Source organism: Mixophyes fleayi, chromosome 5, assembly GCF_038048845.1.
Source record: "Mixophyes fleayi isolate aMixFle1 chromosome 5, aMixFle1.hap1, whole genome shotgun sequence".
NCBI classification, from domain to species: Eukaryota; Metazoa; Chordata; class Amphibia; order Anura; family Limnodynastidae; genus Mixophyes; species Mixophyes fleayi.
This window is the reverse complement of record NC_134406.1, coordinates 20704907-20722308: the sequence shown is the minus strand read 5'-3', so window position 1 is coordinate 20722308 and position 17402 is coordinate 20704907. Positions and strand designations below refer to the sequence as shown.

At 38.4% G+C, this 17402-nt stretch overlaps 1 protein-coding gene across 3 annotated transcripts in view; it reads left to right on the top strand.

The window, feature by feature from the left end:
- PPP1R9A (protein phosphatase 1 regulatory subunit 9A) overlaps positions 1–17402 on the top strand; it is a 159364-nt gene that overhangs the window by 136774 nt on the left and 5188 nt on the right. For all 3 annotated transcript variants that reach the window (XM_075211785.1, XM_075211783.1, XM_075211784.1), the window contains 4 exons: positions 3679–3836; positions 10679–10798; positions 13976–13999; positions 16552–16734. In XM_075211785.1, coding sequence (XP_075067886.1) covers positions 3679–3836; positions 10679–10798; positions 13976–13999; positions 16552–16734 — 485 coding nt within the window. The remainder of the gene's footprint in view (positions 1–3678; positions 3837–10678; positions 10799–13975; positions 14000–16551; positions 16735–17402) is intronic.

Below are 17402 nucleotides of genomic sequence, written 5' to 3'. Positions count from 1 at the left end.
CAGTGATGAAACGCTGAGGTGTACAATGACGTCTACTCAAACTATTTAGATTTGATGACTGGGTTATACCATTCTAGGTCTGCAGTTGTCATTGAATAAACTTATTTATTAAGACGCTTAGTTGTACACCCAAACAAATACATTGCTTGAAGGCAATTTTCACTGGCATTGATAAATGATTTACCTTTAATGCATAATATATGAGCATAACCTTTGTTAATGACTATTAATAACACATTTAATTTGAAAGATAGTGATGTGTGCTAACCATAGTTTACATATGTGCCTTATCTTTACTATGAATGAGTTAATGAACATTGATCATAGAAGCACAAAAACTGATTCATTATACTGCACCATTGCTTTCTTTGACATAATCTAGACAATCACTCCGCTTCAGTTCAATGCAGCCCAATATAGAGGCCTTAAATAACTAAATCTGAAGGTGAAACATGAAGCATGAACTAAAAAAGCAAATTCTGTACATATAGACAAAAAAAATTAAATAAATAAGCAAATTAGTATACTCCAAATACTGTAAATGGTGTATACTAATTTACCTTATTTAGTTAAAATAAACAGCACATTTTTTGGTGACTTCCTGTTCCCCAGTTGAAAATAAGATGATTTGAAAATTATTGGTATCTACTTTTCTGCTGCCTTTTTGTATACAAATAAGCTACATTAGCTACAATGTTCAGATGAACAGCAATACGGTACCGCAACAATGGGGACTTTCCCTCGCAACCCTATGGCGGGGGGGGGGGAGGGGAAGGGGAATCCAAGATGTGGCGGTAACACAGAGTGCCTTCATGCTCGTTCCGGAGGCACTCTGTGCACAATTGAATATGCCCCTTAGTTTGAAAAGATAATAGTTTGGGCTCTTAGTTAGTTAAATAGGACATTATGTTAGTTACATAGTACATTATGATAGTTACATAGTACATTATGCATTATGTTAGTTACATAGTACATTATGATAGTTACATAGTACATTATGATAGTTACATGGTACATTATGTTAGTTGCATAGTACATTATGATAGTTACATAGTACATTATGATAGTTACATAGTACATTATGATAGTTACATGGTACATTATGCATTATGTTAGTTACATAGTACATTATGATAGTTACATAGTACATTATGTTAGTTACATAGTACATTATGATAGTTACATAGTACATTATGCATTATGTTAGTTACATAGTACATTATGTTAGTTACATAGTACATTATGATAGTTACATAGTACATTATGTTAGTTACATAGTACATTATAATAGTTACATAGTACATTATGTTAGTTGCATAGTACATTATGATAGTTACATAGTACATTATGTTAGTTACATAGTACACTATGATAGTTACATAGTACATTATGCATTATGATAGTTACATGGTACATTATGATAGTTACATAGTACATTATGTTAGTTACATAGTACATTATGATAGTTACATAGTACATTATGTTAGTTACATAGTACGTTATGTTAGTTACATAGTACATTATGTTAGTTACATAGTACACTATGATAGTTACATAGTACATTATGCATTATGTTAGTTACATAGTACATTATGTTAGTTACATAGTACATTATGCATTATGATAGTTACATGGTACATTATGATAGTTACATAGTACATTATGTTAGTTACATAGTACATTATGTTAGTTACATAGTACATTATGCATTATGATAGTTACATGGTACATTATGTTAGTTACATAGTACATTATGTTAGTTACATAGTACGTTATGTTAGTTACATAGTACATTATGATAGTTACATAGTACATTATGTTAGTTACATAGTACATTATGATAGTTACATAGTACATTATGCATTATGTTAGTTACATAGTACATTATGTTAGTTACATAGTACATTATGATAGTTACATAGTACATTATGTTAGTTACATAGTACATTATGATAGTTACATAGTACATTATGTTAGTTGCATAGTACATTATGATAGTTACATAGTACATTATGTTAGTTACATAGTACATTATGATAGTTACATAGTACATTATGCATTATGTTAGTTACATAGTACATTATGATAGTTACATAGTACATTATGATAGTTACATAGTACATTATGTTAGTTATATAGTACATTATGATAGTTACATAGTACATTATGTTAGTTACATAGTACATTATGATAGTTACATAGTACATTATCTTAGTTACATAGTACATTATGATAGTTACATAGTACATTATGCATTATGTTAGTTACATAGTACATTATGATAGTTACATAGTACATTATGTTAGTTACATAGTACGTTATGATAGTTACATAGTACATTATGTTAGTTACATAGTACATTATGCATTATGTTAGTTACATAGTACATTATGATAGTTACATAGTACATTATGTTAGTTACATAGTACATTATGATAGTTACATGGTACGTTATGATAGTTACATGGTACATTATGTTAGTTACATAGTACATTATGATAGTTACATAGTACATTATGATAGTTACAAAGTACATTATGTTAGTTACATAGTACATTATGCATTATGTTAGTTACATAGTACATTATGATAGTTACATAGTACATTATGTTAGTTACATAGTACATTATAATAGTTACATAGTACGTTATGATAGTTACATAGTACATTATGTTAGTTACATAGTACGTTATGATAGTTACATAGTATGTTATGATAGTTACATAGTACATTATGTTAGTTACATAGTACATTATGATAGTTACATAGTACGTTATGATAGTTACATAGTACATTATGATAGTTACATAGTACATTATGTTAGTTACATAGTACATTATGATAGTTACATAGTACGTTATGTTAGTTACATAGTACATTATGATAGTTACATAGTACGTTATGATAGTTACATAGTACATTATGTTAGTTACATAGTACATTATGATAGTTGCATAGTACATTATGTTAGTTACATAGTACATTATGATAGTTGCATAGTACATTATGTTAGTTACATAGTACATTATGATAGTTACATAGTACATTATGATAGTTACATAGTACGTTATGATAGTTACATAGTACATTATGTTAGTTACATAGTACATTATGATAGTTACATAGTACATTATGTTAGTTACACAGTACATTATGATAGTTACATAGTACATTATGCATTATGTTAGTTACATAGTACATTATGATAGTTACATAGTACATTATGTTAGTTACATAGTACATTATGATAGTTACATAGTACATTATGTTAGTTACATAGTACATTATGATAGTTACATAGTACATTATGATAGTTACATAGTACATTATGCATTATGTTAGTTACATAGTACATTATGATAGTTACATAGTACATTATGTTAGTTACATAGTACATTATGCATTATGTTAGTTACATTGAACATTATGTTGCAGTTAAGTACACATGTTAATGAATGTGTTAAGACAAAAATTTGTACAAGGATTCGTCTATGCTTTTAACCAACGTTGTTCTTCATCATTTAAAATATTTCAAATCATCTTATTATCAAGTGGAGGATACTAGTTTAGATGATTAGACCTCTCCTTTAGGACATTATTGAACCTGAATATTATTGTGTTATGTTGGATCTTATATGCAGTTTTGTTTTTTTTTAGAAATAATGATTTATTTTGTAGACTTTAATGAAGCCGTCCCAGAAACAGAAAGATTGGATACTAAAGCATTGAAAACTCGAGCTCATCTGATTGTCAAGAGCAAGAGACAAAAACCTTCCAGAACAAGGTTAGGGGACAGCATTAGCTCCACCGATGGAGAAGACAGCATTGAGAGGAAGGTACGACTCTCCGGCTTTTAGGCTTGGACTATTGTTGGTGACTGTGCTTCATTTTTGTCTCACATATTATCTTGTATTCTAACACTAAGAGGTAGATTTATCAGACCTTCCAAAAAGAATAATTGCTGGTGTTGCCCATAGCAACTAATCTGATTCTAGCTTTCATTTATCTAGTGCATTCTAGAAAATGATAGCTAGAATCTTTTGAATAGATTTGATAAATCTACCCCTAAAACTGTAAGATATACTTTTGAAGCAAAGAGACCATTTTATTTTTTCCTTAAGCAGGGAATTGAACTATAGTATTTGCAGGGTTAGAATAAGGGTTAGGCAGAACAGTCACCTGCCTGTGGCACTATAAAACGGGAGGAGAGCCAAGTACAGATCCTGTTTGTGAACTGATACAACAGTGCTGGAAGAAACATATTGGCGTTAGGAATAAACCTGCTCTTCAAGCCGTGCTCAATTTACAGTTGCGGCCAGAAGTAATAGTATTATAAAATTGGGACTGCACAGCTCAATCATGATTTCCACTACACAAAAATGTGTATAATTAGCATTTACCTAAAAAATAAAAACAATGATTTCCAGTGTTCCAGTGTTACCTTTAACCCCTCAGTATAGCAAGGTATATTATGTCATTCATTTTATTGATTTGTATGGTGTCACATATATACTGTATGTATTTATGTACACAAAACAAAAACACAGTTGTTGTCAGAGCTTATTCTTACTATTGCATATCTGAGTCTAGCAAAATAAAAGCATGAGGTATTGGTTCATATTTTGATCAAAACATTTAAGCTTGTACCCCAATGTCACTATGTGATAGTAACTTATTATTAGATCTGGCCACAGCCTGAGCAACAGGATTAGTGGACGAGCAGCTGAATCACTTCCCTTTTCTCTCCTAAGAACTGTTTATCCTCATTTAAGCTTATATTAATCATTGGAATGAGGGGACATGTCTTTATTATATTTTCTTTTCAGCTCTCCTTTCATTTCAACGAACAAAAAATCTTGTGTGTTTTAGTATGTGAGATTGTCTTGTTGAATGCACTCACTTCCCAGCATGTAATCCTCTCTCCCTATCTCTCATCGTCTCATTACATGTCTAACTCGCTCCATCTGTCTGCCGTTTCTCTCGCAGTGCTTCTTTCTATGGCCGGCTGTAGCTCGCAATACATGTCTCTTGGTACAGTATTCCATATATTGTATATTTATCATGTCATATAGAGACCGATGTCTGCTTTGTGAAACGTCATGTCCATTCCTTATTGTCTGGCTTATGAAATGTCTGGGGTTTTATTTTTATAAAACAGTTATGTAAAAGAAGCTGTTTTATTATATATATTTTTTTATTTTTCACTCCCAAAAAATGTTACATTGTTTCCATATACTTGACATTTCAGAAGCACAAATTAAGAATTGTTGCACTTTGTCTATTAATGCTTTTAATAAATACCAGGTAGTACTGTGTTAACGAGTAATAAGAAAGGAATGCCTTTAAACATGTTTTGTTTTTGTAGCAGCCAATTAGATTCAAATTTGTTTTTATTAATGAATCGGATTCTACTCAACTTTCTAGTAGTTTAGAAAATGACAGCTCATTTCTTGTCGCTATGGGTTACAACACCTTTTTTACACACTTACTATTACTAAGCATGCTGTACAAATGCTTCCATGTTTAGTATGTTCGTGATCCATGTATAGCTGGCTGCGTTGACCTTAAGTGATCCTCCCCAGTGGTACCATATAGCTAGAGCAACTCTGTGTTTTCACCACTAACTGTCACCTACCAACCCAGGCAGCCGTTTTGTGGCTTAAACCAATTTTCATAAGATTGTAATCAGCTAATTTACGAGGTACCAGGTGACATTACCGAGGCATGAGTGTACAGTGTTGATTGACTGAATATTGGATCAACACAGCAAATGTTTCCTTCCACTGTGTTATACACTATAATTTGGAATATGCTTTAGGTTCTAGAGTCATGAATAAATCATTTATATAATTTATATCAGTGATGGGCCACCTGGTATTCTTCATGTGTGCAGCCCAGTAACCTTCAATATGGCTGCACATTAGCTTTAATCTCAGTAATAAAAAATCATACCAAAATGTCCCTACATGCCCCTCAGATATTCCACATTCCCCTCATATATTCCTTATTCCCCTCAGATATTCCACATTCCCCTCAGATATTTCACATGCCCCTCAGATGTTCCACATTCCCCTCAGATATTCCACATGTCCCTCAGATATTCTACATGTCCCTCAGATATTCCACATGCCCCTCAGATATTCCACATGTCCCCCAGATATTCCACATGCCCCTCAGATATTCCACATTCCCCTCAGATATTCCACATTCCCCTCAGATATTCCACATGCCCCTCAGATATTCCACATTCCCCTCAGATATTCCACATTCCCCTCAGATATTATACATTCCCCTTAGATATTCCACATTCCCCTCAGATATTCCACATGTACCTCAGATATTCCACATTCCCTTCAGATATTCCACATGCCCCTTAGATATTCCACATTCCCCTCAGATATTCCACATGTCCCTCAGATATTCCACATGTCCCTCAGATATTCCACATGTCCCTCAGATATTCCACATGCCCCTCAGATATTCCACATTCCCCTCAGATATTCCACATTCCCCTCAGATATTCCACATGTCCCTCAGATATTCCACATTCCCCTCAGATATTCCACATTCCCCTCAGATATTCCACATGCCTCTCAGATATTCCACCTGCCCCTCAGATATTCCACATTCCCCTCAGATATTCCACATGCCCCTCAGATATTCACATGCCCCTCAGATATTTCACATGCCCCTCAGACCCACCACTTCCTCCAAAATTCCCCAACATGACCTCAGGCCACTCTGACCTCCCACTTCACACAAAATAAACCCACTGACCCCAAAATGCCCCATATGCCCTCAGATCCTATATTTACTCCAAAACTTTACCCCATATGTCACTTCTACAACCCTACTTACCCCCACATGCCATTCAGACCTCGCAGCGTGCTCCCCACTCACTGGGAGTACCGGCATTCACCTACTGCTAATATCATAACCACTAATTAGTCACTAATTAAATTAATAATTTATATCACCATTACTGTGTCTCTATAGTTGCCATTAATAACATATAAAAGCATATAAAACTTGAACAGTAAACATCCCCAATGGCAAAAACCATTGACTGATCTGGGACAACATCTGAGAAACTAGTCAATCCAATAAGGCAGTGTGAAAGCGTAATAACGGCTACACTGTACGACCAGAGTCCAGACTAGCACACATAAGTAGCCAAATTGAACAAGATCCATTCATCCAGAGCTCAGGATGAGAAACTGGATTTTTAGGAACATTAAAGGGACCTGTGTGGTCAGAAAACGTCTACAGGGACAGGAGAAAAGGGGTCATCACTGGTCATCTTCTTTAACCAAAAAGCCAATTTTCACAGAAGCGATCCACCACTTGCCTCTTATAGTTTGGCATAACTCCAACCAATTGTGAATCCTGTAACCCGCGCCTCCAAAATAGCCATGTATCCTATAGGAGGCCTAGAGACACTATAGCGAAACTTTAGAACCCTCAAAGATACTTTCCGATATAGTTATGATAAAAGAAGGGAAGCTTCTCTACTCATTGTAGAGTATATCTGTTGCCTACACATCGTCAGCTAAATCCATAGTCATACAGCCAATCACCCAGTGACATTAGTGAGATATCAGGCACAGAATGTCCCAGTCACTGTTTCCTGATAAATTTGTCAGCTGCATTCTTATGGCTATGACTGTTGACCTCATGTGGGAAACAGGTATTCTGTAAGTAGCAAATAAAGGGAGGGACATGTGATGTACTGTTGTGTGTATCAGTTGCCTGTAGAACATATTTACTACAAGTTAACCCGTGCATGATACTCATGCATTCTAGTCAAATCAAGCTACTTAAGGTGTTAAAAAGGTTCTTGTCATGCATTTGGGCCATAGCCCAGGCCTCAACCACCAACCACTCCCCACTGTCACCCCCGGCACCCACCAACCACTCCCAACTGTCACTTCTCCTTCAAGAAATATATATATATATTTTTTAAATCTTTATAAACACTTTTAACAATTAACAAATTAAATTAACAAATTAAAAACATCTTAGTATACCAAATTTCAGCCCTTTCTGAATTTTTTTTCCCACACACACTAAGAATTTAGTAGGTCAGTGTATAACTCCGCCCAGCAGGTGGCGCTGCAGCTTGGTTTTATTTTTTCCACACAGACAGACTAACACACGCCACTAGACATTTATATTATAGATTAATTATGGCTTGGCCACATGCAGTCACTGAAGTAGCTGTTCTTAGAAGGGCTCATTTTGCGCACATAGGAAAACACACTTGTGTCCATTGTAGTAGTACTTACGCCAGGCACAAGCCAGCTGTACCATGTGTGTAGGTACGCCTGATGAAAGTGTAAGATACGCAAGTGTTCGGCGTATGGGTTAGTACTCAATGCAGAAGTCACTTTACCCTAGTTGTACGCAAGCTAGCAATAAAATAAAAATATGTTTTAGTGCCTTATTATGTTGTGTACAAATAAAATAATGTAGTCAGCTGCACAAGAGAGAATAATAGTAAAACAAAAGCAAATGTTGCTGCTCTTTGATTGTAATTATTACTTTCATTTATAGCCATCATCAAAGGTTCCGCTTCTATCTTACGTTATGTTTTATTGTAAAAGTACAACTGATAAGATGAAACCTCAGAACTGATTACAGTTGTGATCTCAAGGTTGTGGTCACATGACTAGCGCCCTTTGTCACAGTTACAGCGTTGATAAGGGCATATAGACGTAGCATGACTCTGCACAAATAGATTGCCACCAATATACCGTCACTAAGGACAAACACATAGCTTGCAATGTTCCTCATCGGGCTGTTTATTTACTACTACAGAAAGCTGTTTTCCGTAATATTAAGCCTGTATTATTTCAGCAGGGAACATATGTACCAAGTAAGGGATATGTACCTAGTTTGGCCACACATATGGAGAACTGAGGCTAGCTTTACTGTTCTGCACTAAGTAATTGGGTGACACGAGGTCCCGTTAGTACACTCAGTAAATATACACATAGGCATATATCAGATTTACTGGCATGCTGAAAAGAATCTGATCATTCCCACTTATCAGCTGATCTATTATTATGGTTATTATTGTGAGAATTATTAATATATATTATTATATAAAGATGGAAACATAAGCTATACGGTTATCTCCACTAGGCATCAATTACAGAATAAATACAGAAGTGGAAGCTGGTCAATTAATTTATGGGCTCATAGCAGGTGCTTGAAAGGGTGGGGTTATCCTAAAAGAAACAAACACACAGAAAATTCCCCCAACACACTGCTATAGCCAGCAAAAGACTATGCTATGAGCCTGTAAATTGATTGAGCAACTTCCACTTTTGTATTTGTCTGAGAGGCATGTTGGTGTCAGTAGCTGAGGGGGAGTGCTGGTACTGAATTGTTATTTGGAGGCTTCTGGGGTACCTCCTGGTAAGTTAGCTCTCAATTTAAAAACACATATATATATATATATATAAGGCCCAAATATATGGGACTCTCACTGTTTAGAGTTTGGACCATCCTATTAGCAAAAGCGCCGTGGAGTGGCGGGTGGCTTTAACATACATTTGCAAATGTGTGCATTATTATCTACAGTAGAAATGTCAGGTCTTTTGCTGGCTATAGTAGTGTGCTGGGGGAATTTTCTGTGTATCAATTACAGAATCTCAAGTGAGTTTATCTATTAAGTGAGACTTAGGCTGTGTACAAACTAAAAGTTTTTCACCTGATTATCGGGTCAATCACTAAATGAACTTTCGGCCCAATATCGCATTAGTGTGTACACTCCAACGATAACTGATTATCGTCCCAAAGCTCATCGTATCGTTTCATTTGATTTTTAAACCAAACTAAAAATCTCGTTCAACGATGGAACAATGAGGTTCCAGTTTTGCAATGTGTCTGCACTCAGGACCGGGAGTGTCCATAGATCTCTATGGAGTGTGCAGAGTCCACATCTTTTCAGACGATGGTTTTGGCAGATGAAGATCACAGATCTGAAGGTAAATAGTGTAAAACGTGTTTAGTGTGTACACAGGAATCTGCCTGCTGATTGGGAGCTGTTAAAAACATTTTTACTGGTTGATAAATTGTAAAGGATATCACATTGGGAGAAATTGTGTATAGTGTGTACCCAGCCAGCCTGCATTGTCTTGTCATTCCTCTCTAACGTGTCATACTGTTCTACTGCGCAGTATTATGTGCTGGAACCAGTCTATGTTTTATCACACCATCCTATAAATGCGGCAGGATCCATAAGCATCACAGGAATTGTAGTGTGATACCAGTGGTCCAGCCAATCTTTGCTCACCTGTGGTGGAACAGGTCGTAATCTGTTTGTATTTTCTGTATATACGCAGCACTGAATACAAATAAATAAAGATAACAATTTGCCTCTTTCCACCACTGGTTTGGGCTGGCTACATAAGAACCACGTGTGTCTTAAAAGGTGTTTTGTAGCCCAGAGCTTCTGAGAACCATAACTGACATCATAACACATATGATCATGTTTGTAATATATATTAATAAACATAGCCACTTTCATAGACTCTGGATAACACCGTGGAGGATACTGATAGAGGTTTGGCAGATAATTACACCGTTTGTATAAAACATGTTGTTTTCGTCAGGCGGTATGGCGTTGGGGATAAATACATTATAATGTAATCTATTTGGATTGTTCTTGCAGAATGCCACACTCAGCAATGACTTCAGCGCCAGCAGCACCAGCTCAGTAGACCTGAGCGGACTTGTGGTGACTCCGAGGTTAGCAGAGAGGTCCCATTCCTTAGCGTTGTCCTCTGATGAGGTATGAACCTGCCGATTTTCTCCTCCTTTTCACCTTCTTACTATTACCCACTGGCATTCTGTGATTTCAAATGTTCTGCACCTATCACAGGGAATTATGCAGGTAGTGGACGGAAAACAATGGGTAAATGAGGGTCACCAAGCATATTGAAAGCAAGGGCTTACACACGTTGGGACTTATGTATTAATTAAACAATATTCCGACATGGGCAGGGTTATGTATAAAAATGCTGGAATGCCCGGTGTAGTATGTATCCTACACATGCTATTGCTAGCTCTCTGTAAAGGCTACCAGCAAACTTAGGGTGTTGTCTTCATCATATTTTCACACTATTTCTGACTGGGCCACACCACCCATTACATGATACTGATCCCCCTGGAATGTCGTTAGGCAATTTCCCACAGCTATGGTATTCAGAGGATTAACACACCACAATCAGATCAACAGGAGAGTTGAAGGGATTCTGGGTAAGATAAAGCAATGGAACTGTACTGAACGGTAACTTCTGTAAGTAGACTTGCTAGCATCGTCATAGAAGCCAGTTTTATGTCCTATAATTTTTTACAGTCATCCTTTAATAGTGTTCTTTATTATAGAACTATTAAACTTTGTTTTTAACACTACATTGTGACCCGTAGAGTCGCCTGATTTCTATAGGCCCCATTACATGGTGATTCAGCTACTTTAAGACCTTTAATAATCTAAGCCTGATATAGTCTAATTAATGCACGCATGGTAATAGATGTATTCATCACTAGTTGATATCCTAGACTATTGTGCACTCTCCTTTTGTGTATTTTATTGAATAGGTGGAATCCTTCATGGAGTGTGGATCTTTGTTATTATGTGGATATAAACATTATATTATACTATTCTTCCCTTCCGGAACTTCCAGAATTTCAGGAGACTTTTCCAAATAAGCCGGACAGGGGTTACAGTGCTCAGTGCTGTGCAACTAGGGCAGGGCAATGAAAATGAGTTTATATATTAGTCAAATGTATTGTACTATAAAGTTTCCAGTTCCCTCTACTGTAGTCCACCAAACTTAAAAATGCAAGTGTTGTTCTCAGGAGTGAGAAATAGTATTATCAAATCTATATGCAAATGTTAGAGTATTAGAAAAGAAAGATTGAATTGGATTACTAATACAATACTAAAACACTTCACTTTCTATATTTTTATTTCCAATTTGCATACAATTGATGTACTCAATTACCCACAAGTCTGCCCCCCACTCGGCTTCTCTTCTAAGTGCTCCTGTTGTACATTGGGGAGTGAAGACCGAGCTCCTGTACATATGATCTCCTGGCTCAGAGAATTCTGGCTGGGACTTTGAGTGTACAAGAGATAACCAGTCATAGTGAAGGTCATTTCTGAAACACAAAACGGCCGCTCCCATTACAGCTTTGAACCTGCTGTGCACCTCGATTTCCACGGCAGAAGAGGGAACATCAGTAGAGTGGAGTTATTCCTAGTGGAGTGCAGAGTAGGTGCACTGGGGCAAGAAAAGAAGGAGAAGGGACTCAATTACCTGCAAAGTCCCATCGTGCCTCCCGTGATGGCTCTCCACGGGATGTTAGGGGAGTAAAACATCACTGAATGATGCTTGCAACTCATAGACTGTTTTATTATCAATAATACCTGGAAAGACACACAGGTGCACATCATGCCAGGCTCCAATGGGATTTCACAGGTAATTGTGTTTTAGGTGTTTTGTTGTGCACTTCGTAAATGACCGACAGTCCCCAGCAATGACCGACAGTCCCCGGCAATGACCGACAGTCCCCAGCAAGGACCGACAGTCCCCAGCAATGACCGATAGTCCACAGCAATGACCGACAGTCCCGGGCAATGACCGACAGTCCCCAGCAATGACCTACAGTCCCCAGCAATGACCGACAGTCCCCAGCAATGACCGACAGTCCCCAGCAAGGACCGACAGTCCCCAGCAATGACCGATAGTCCACAGCAATGACCGACAGTCCCCGGCAATGACCTACAGTCCCCAGCAATGACGACAGTCCCCAGCAATGACCTACAGTCCCCAGCAATCCTTGGCTAAGTGTATATATGTGTGATACAGTAGGAGCAGTTAAAATGAATCATGTGTGGTACGTTATACTGACTTCTGTATGGTGCTAGAACTATGCAGGAAACAGGTTCTCTCCAGGAGAAAGCCGGACATTGGTAGTATAATACTCACCTGGGTTTCGGTGTTCCAGCCACCCTGGTGGGATCCCTGTTATCTGATGATGCCCTCGAACAATGTGTTGTTGATCGGTAACACACTGCCTGTACAGCTTCACCGGACAATGGCAGACATCACATAGACCACGGGCAACAGACAAGTAACATTTTAGACTAATGATTCATTTTGGGGGGAATTCGCCTTTAAGATTCTTGAGAGAAGTTTATGATTGTGGGTGAATATTTTTTTTTGTACTCTACAAATAGAGGTTTTTACTCTGAAAGGTCCTCATTCGCCCCTAACAATTACTATTATTATTATCGAAGATTTGTAAGGTGCCACAGTGCTCTGCAGAGCCGTACAGTGGGGAAAACAGGACATACAAAACAGGGACATACAAGGCAGACAAAATAAATGCAGACATGAAAACAAAGGGTATGGAGGACCCTGCTCATTATACAGCTTACATTCTAAGTGGAGGAGGGTACAGCTGAAACAAGAGGAGCGAGTGTGGCTCAGAGTGGAGATTGGGACAGTTTTGAGGGTGCATTAGTGTGAGTAGTGTTATCAGGGATAAGTTCACCTCTAAAAAAGAGATGAATTTTCAAAGAGCGTCTAAAGATTTGAAGACTGTGGGAAAGTCTGACTGGACGTGGTAGGGAATTCCATAAGTGGGGAGCAGTGCGTGAGAATAATGCATTAAGATATATATAAAATAAAATATATATTGAAACAATATATCTTACTAAGACCTGTCTGATGCAAGAATAGGCTTTACAATCTTTAAGAGGTGCTGTGACCCTCAAATCACATAACTCAGAAGACACCTTACTGCCGCTCTACAAATATAAGTTATCAAAAGAACTGAGAAGAAAACACTTCAGTTGTTTGTATGTCTGTCATTCTTACATCCAATATATTTCACTTGCTTTTCTTTTTCTTTCATATTAATTGATTTTTCCTCCATTTCTTTTATGTGACTTGCAAAGAGCCTGGATATGATAGATGATGAGGTGAGTCCTTCCTCTGTCCTCCTAAATGTCTCAGAATATTGTATATTATGCGCTACCCCTGAGCTGTACTCTGCTTACTGTACATGTCTTCCTGTCAGTACTGGTCTATGTAATGTTACACTAGTTGTTGAATGTGGTGAAATCTATCGCTCTCAGATTTTACTTTGTATCGCACAGTTTGAAATAAAGATTGGATGGGCACCTGAGCACTCTCTGTTAGTAATCTCAGTGCTTGGAGACTGCCTGCTCTCTACCCAAGATACCCACAAATAGATCATTATGTCCCTGCTCCCTCCTGTGTCTGCTCTCTACCCAAGATACCTACAAATAGATCATTATGTCCCTGCTCCCTCCTGTGTCTGCTCTCTGCCCAAGATACCTACAAATAGATCATTATGTCCCTGCTCCCTCCTGTGTTTGCTCTCTGCCCAAGATACCTACAAATAGATCATTATGTCCCTGCTCCCTCCTGTGTCTGCTCTCTACCCAAGATACCCACAAATAGATCATTATGTCCCTGCTCCCTCCTGTGTCTGCTCTCTGCCCGAGATACCTACAAATAGATCATTACGTCCCTGCTCCCTCCTGTGTCTGCTCTCTACCCAAGATACCTACAAATAGATCATTATGTCCCTGCTCCCTCCTGTGTCTGCTCTCTACCCAAGATACCTACAAATAGATCATTATGTCCCTGCTCCCTCCTGTGTCTGCTCTCTGCCCAAGATACCTACAAATAGATCATTATGTCCCTGCTCCCTCCTGTGTCTGCTCTCTGCCCAAGATACCTACAAATAGATCATTATGTCCCTGCTCCCTCCTGTGTCTGCTCTCTGCCCGAGATACCTACAAATAGATCATTACGTCCCTGCTCCCTCCTGTGTCTGCTCTCTACCCAAGATACCCACAAATAGATCATTATGTCCCTGCTCCCTCCTGTGTCTGCTCTCTACCCAAGATACCTACAAATAGATCATTATGTCCCTGCTCCCTCCTGTGTCTGCTCTCTACCCAAGATACACACAAATAGATCATTATGTCCCTGCTCCCTCCTGTGTCTGCTCTCTACCCAAGATACCCACAAATAGATCATTATGTCCCTGCTCCCTCCTGTGTCTGCTCTCTACCCAAGATACCCACATATAGATCATTATGTCCCTGCTCCCTCCTGTGTCTGCTCTCTACCCAAGATACACACAAATAGATCATTATGTCCCTGCTCCCTCCTGTGTCTGCTCTCTACCCAAGATACCCACAAATAGATCATTATGTCCCTGCTCCCTCCTGTGTCTGCTCTCTACCCAAGATACCTACAAATAGATCATTATGTCCCTACTCCCTCCTGTGTCTGCTCTCTACCCAAGATACCCACAAATAGATCATTATGTCCCTGCTCCCTCCTGTGTCTGCTCTCTACCCAAGATACCCACAAATAGATCATTATGTCCCTGCTCCCTCCTGTGTCTGCTCTCTACCCAAGATACCCACAAATAGATCATTATGTCCCTGCTCCCTCCTGTGTCTGCTCTCTACCCAAGATACCCACAAATAGATCATTATGTCCCTGCTCCCTCCTGTGTCTGCTCTCTGCCCAAGATACCCACTAATAGATCATTATGTCCCTGCTCCCTCCTGTGTCTGCTCTCTACCTAAGATACCCACTAATAGATCACTATTTGTCACTAGATTACGTCTCTGCTCCCTCCTGTTTAGCCCAGTTCTCTGATATCGCCCACTTAAGTATGAAATATCTACTTGTGAGTAAACCGCACACACTGTTCTACCTGCATGCTATACCTGCCTAGGCTCACTTATTTACAATCCTTTTTTCATCCTGTGCTATATTTTGTCTCCTGTGCCTTCACCACTGTCCTTCTTGTGCAGGAGATTTGAATGGAAGATGAGTCAGCGCAGTAGCCGCTTTCTTGCATTCCAAATTTAATTTTACCTTCCACTGCTACCCTATCAGCTTTTTTATTCTCCTACAATAACCCATAACTTTTCCGGCAGCACTTCATATTCCATTACACTATAATGCATTCTCTTATCATCTGGTCTACTTTCCTCCACTGCTCCATCATCCATTCTCCTGCACTTTTCAAGCATTCTCCCTACTGTCTTGCTCTGTTCCACCGTCTATTATAATCTCCTGCACTGATTCATCGTCCTTCTATATTCCTGTGCTGCTGCTCCATCATCCGTTCTGATCTCCCGGTCTTTCTTCCATTCTACCCTCCTGCATTAATCAGTCGTTCATGTTACTCAAATGCTCTGCTCTAATAATCTCCAGCCCTGAATCATCATCCATCTACTCTCCTGTGTGCTGCTGTTCCATCATCCAGTCTAATCTCCTACGCTGTCCTATCATCCATTCTACAGTGCCATCCATCTACAGTCTTCAGGCATTTGATGAAAGTACAATGGAGGATATTATCTACCATATTCTCATTGGTCATTCTGTCATGCCTTCTGTATCTTTTATTTATCCGTTCTGTAGGCTGATAGATAGACTTAACCTTCCAGAATAATAAAATTGCTTCAATACTTTGTTACAGATTCTCGATGAAGGACAGTCTCCCAAACATAATCAGTGGCAAAGATGTACTGCTCTAGAATGGACCACACAGCAGGTGACCAAATGGTTGGCGAGTCTTCACTTAGAACATTGTGTCTCTGAATTCACTGCCCACAATATCAACGGTGAGCAACTTCTCCAGTTGGACAGCGCCAAACTTAAGGTAACAAAATAACCTTATTAATGCAGCATAGACAATACTTCATTAGAGAACATGTTTGGTTGATATAAATAACATAGAGGGCTTGATTCTTCTTTTAATGTCAGTCCTGCTGTGTGCCGTATCTTGTGTGACATTGGTCTGCCCATGTTCAGAAGCGGACTGTGCACCAATGAGCGTGATTCATGTCCGCACGAAAATGACACTTCCGACAAGGGTGGAAAGGGGCGGACGTATTTAAGAAATGTAGAATTAGGGAGTATGGAGGTCTCTTAGGTACCTGAGACACTTTTAAAAGGAATTTGAGCAGTCAGGACTTACCAATCAGATGCAGTATGGTCTGACAATATCTCTTACCTAGTGGCACATCTGACAGGTCAAGTGTACCAGTTCTCTTCTGTTCCACCCGTTATGCATCTCACTTGTGACACCAGCTAATTGTTGTAGACATTATACCCACCCAAGACAATCTTGAATGATGAGAAATTCCTTTATTTAAAGCAAAGTACAGATGAATTCATCATAGAGTAATCTGACGTAGAGACCTCATGCTGCTTAGTTAGTTCTGCCCCAACTTACACTGCAGAGGATTAATATATCGTTACAAAACTTTTCATGTCCATAACGCATTTGTCAACACACATCTTATCTCTCGGATCCAAACCACTGTG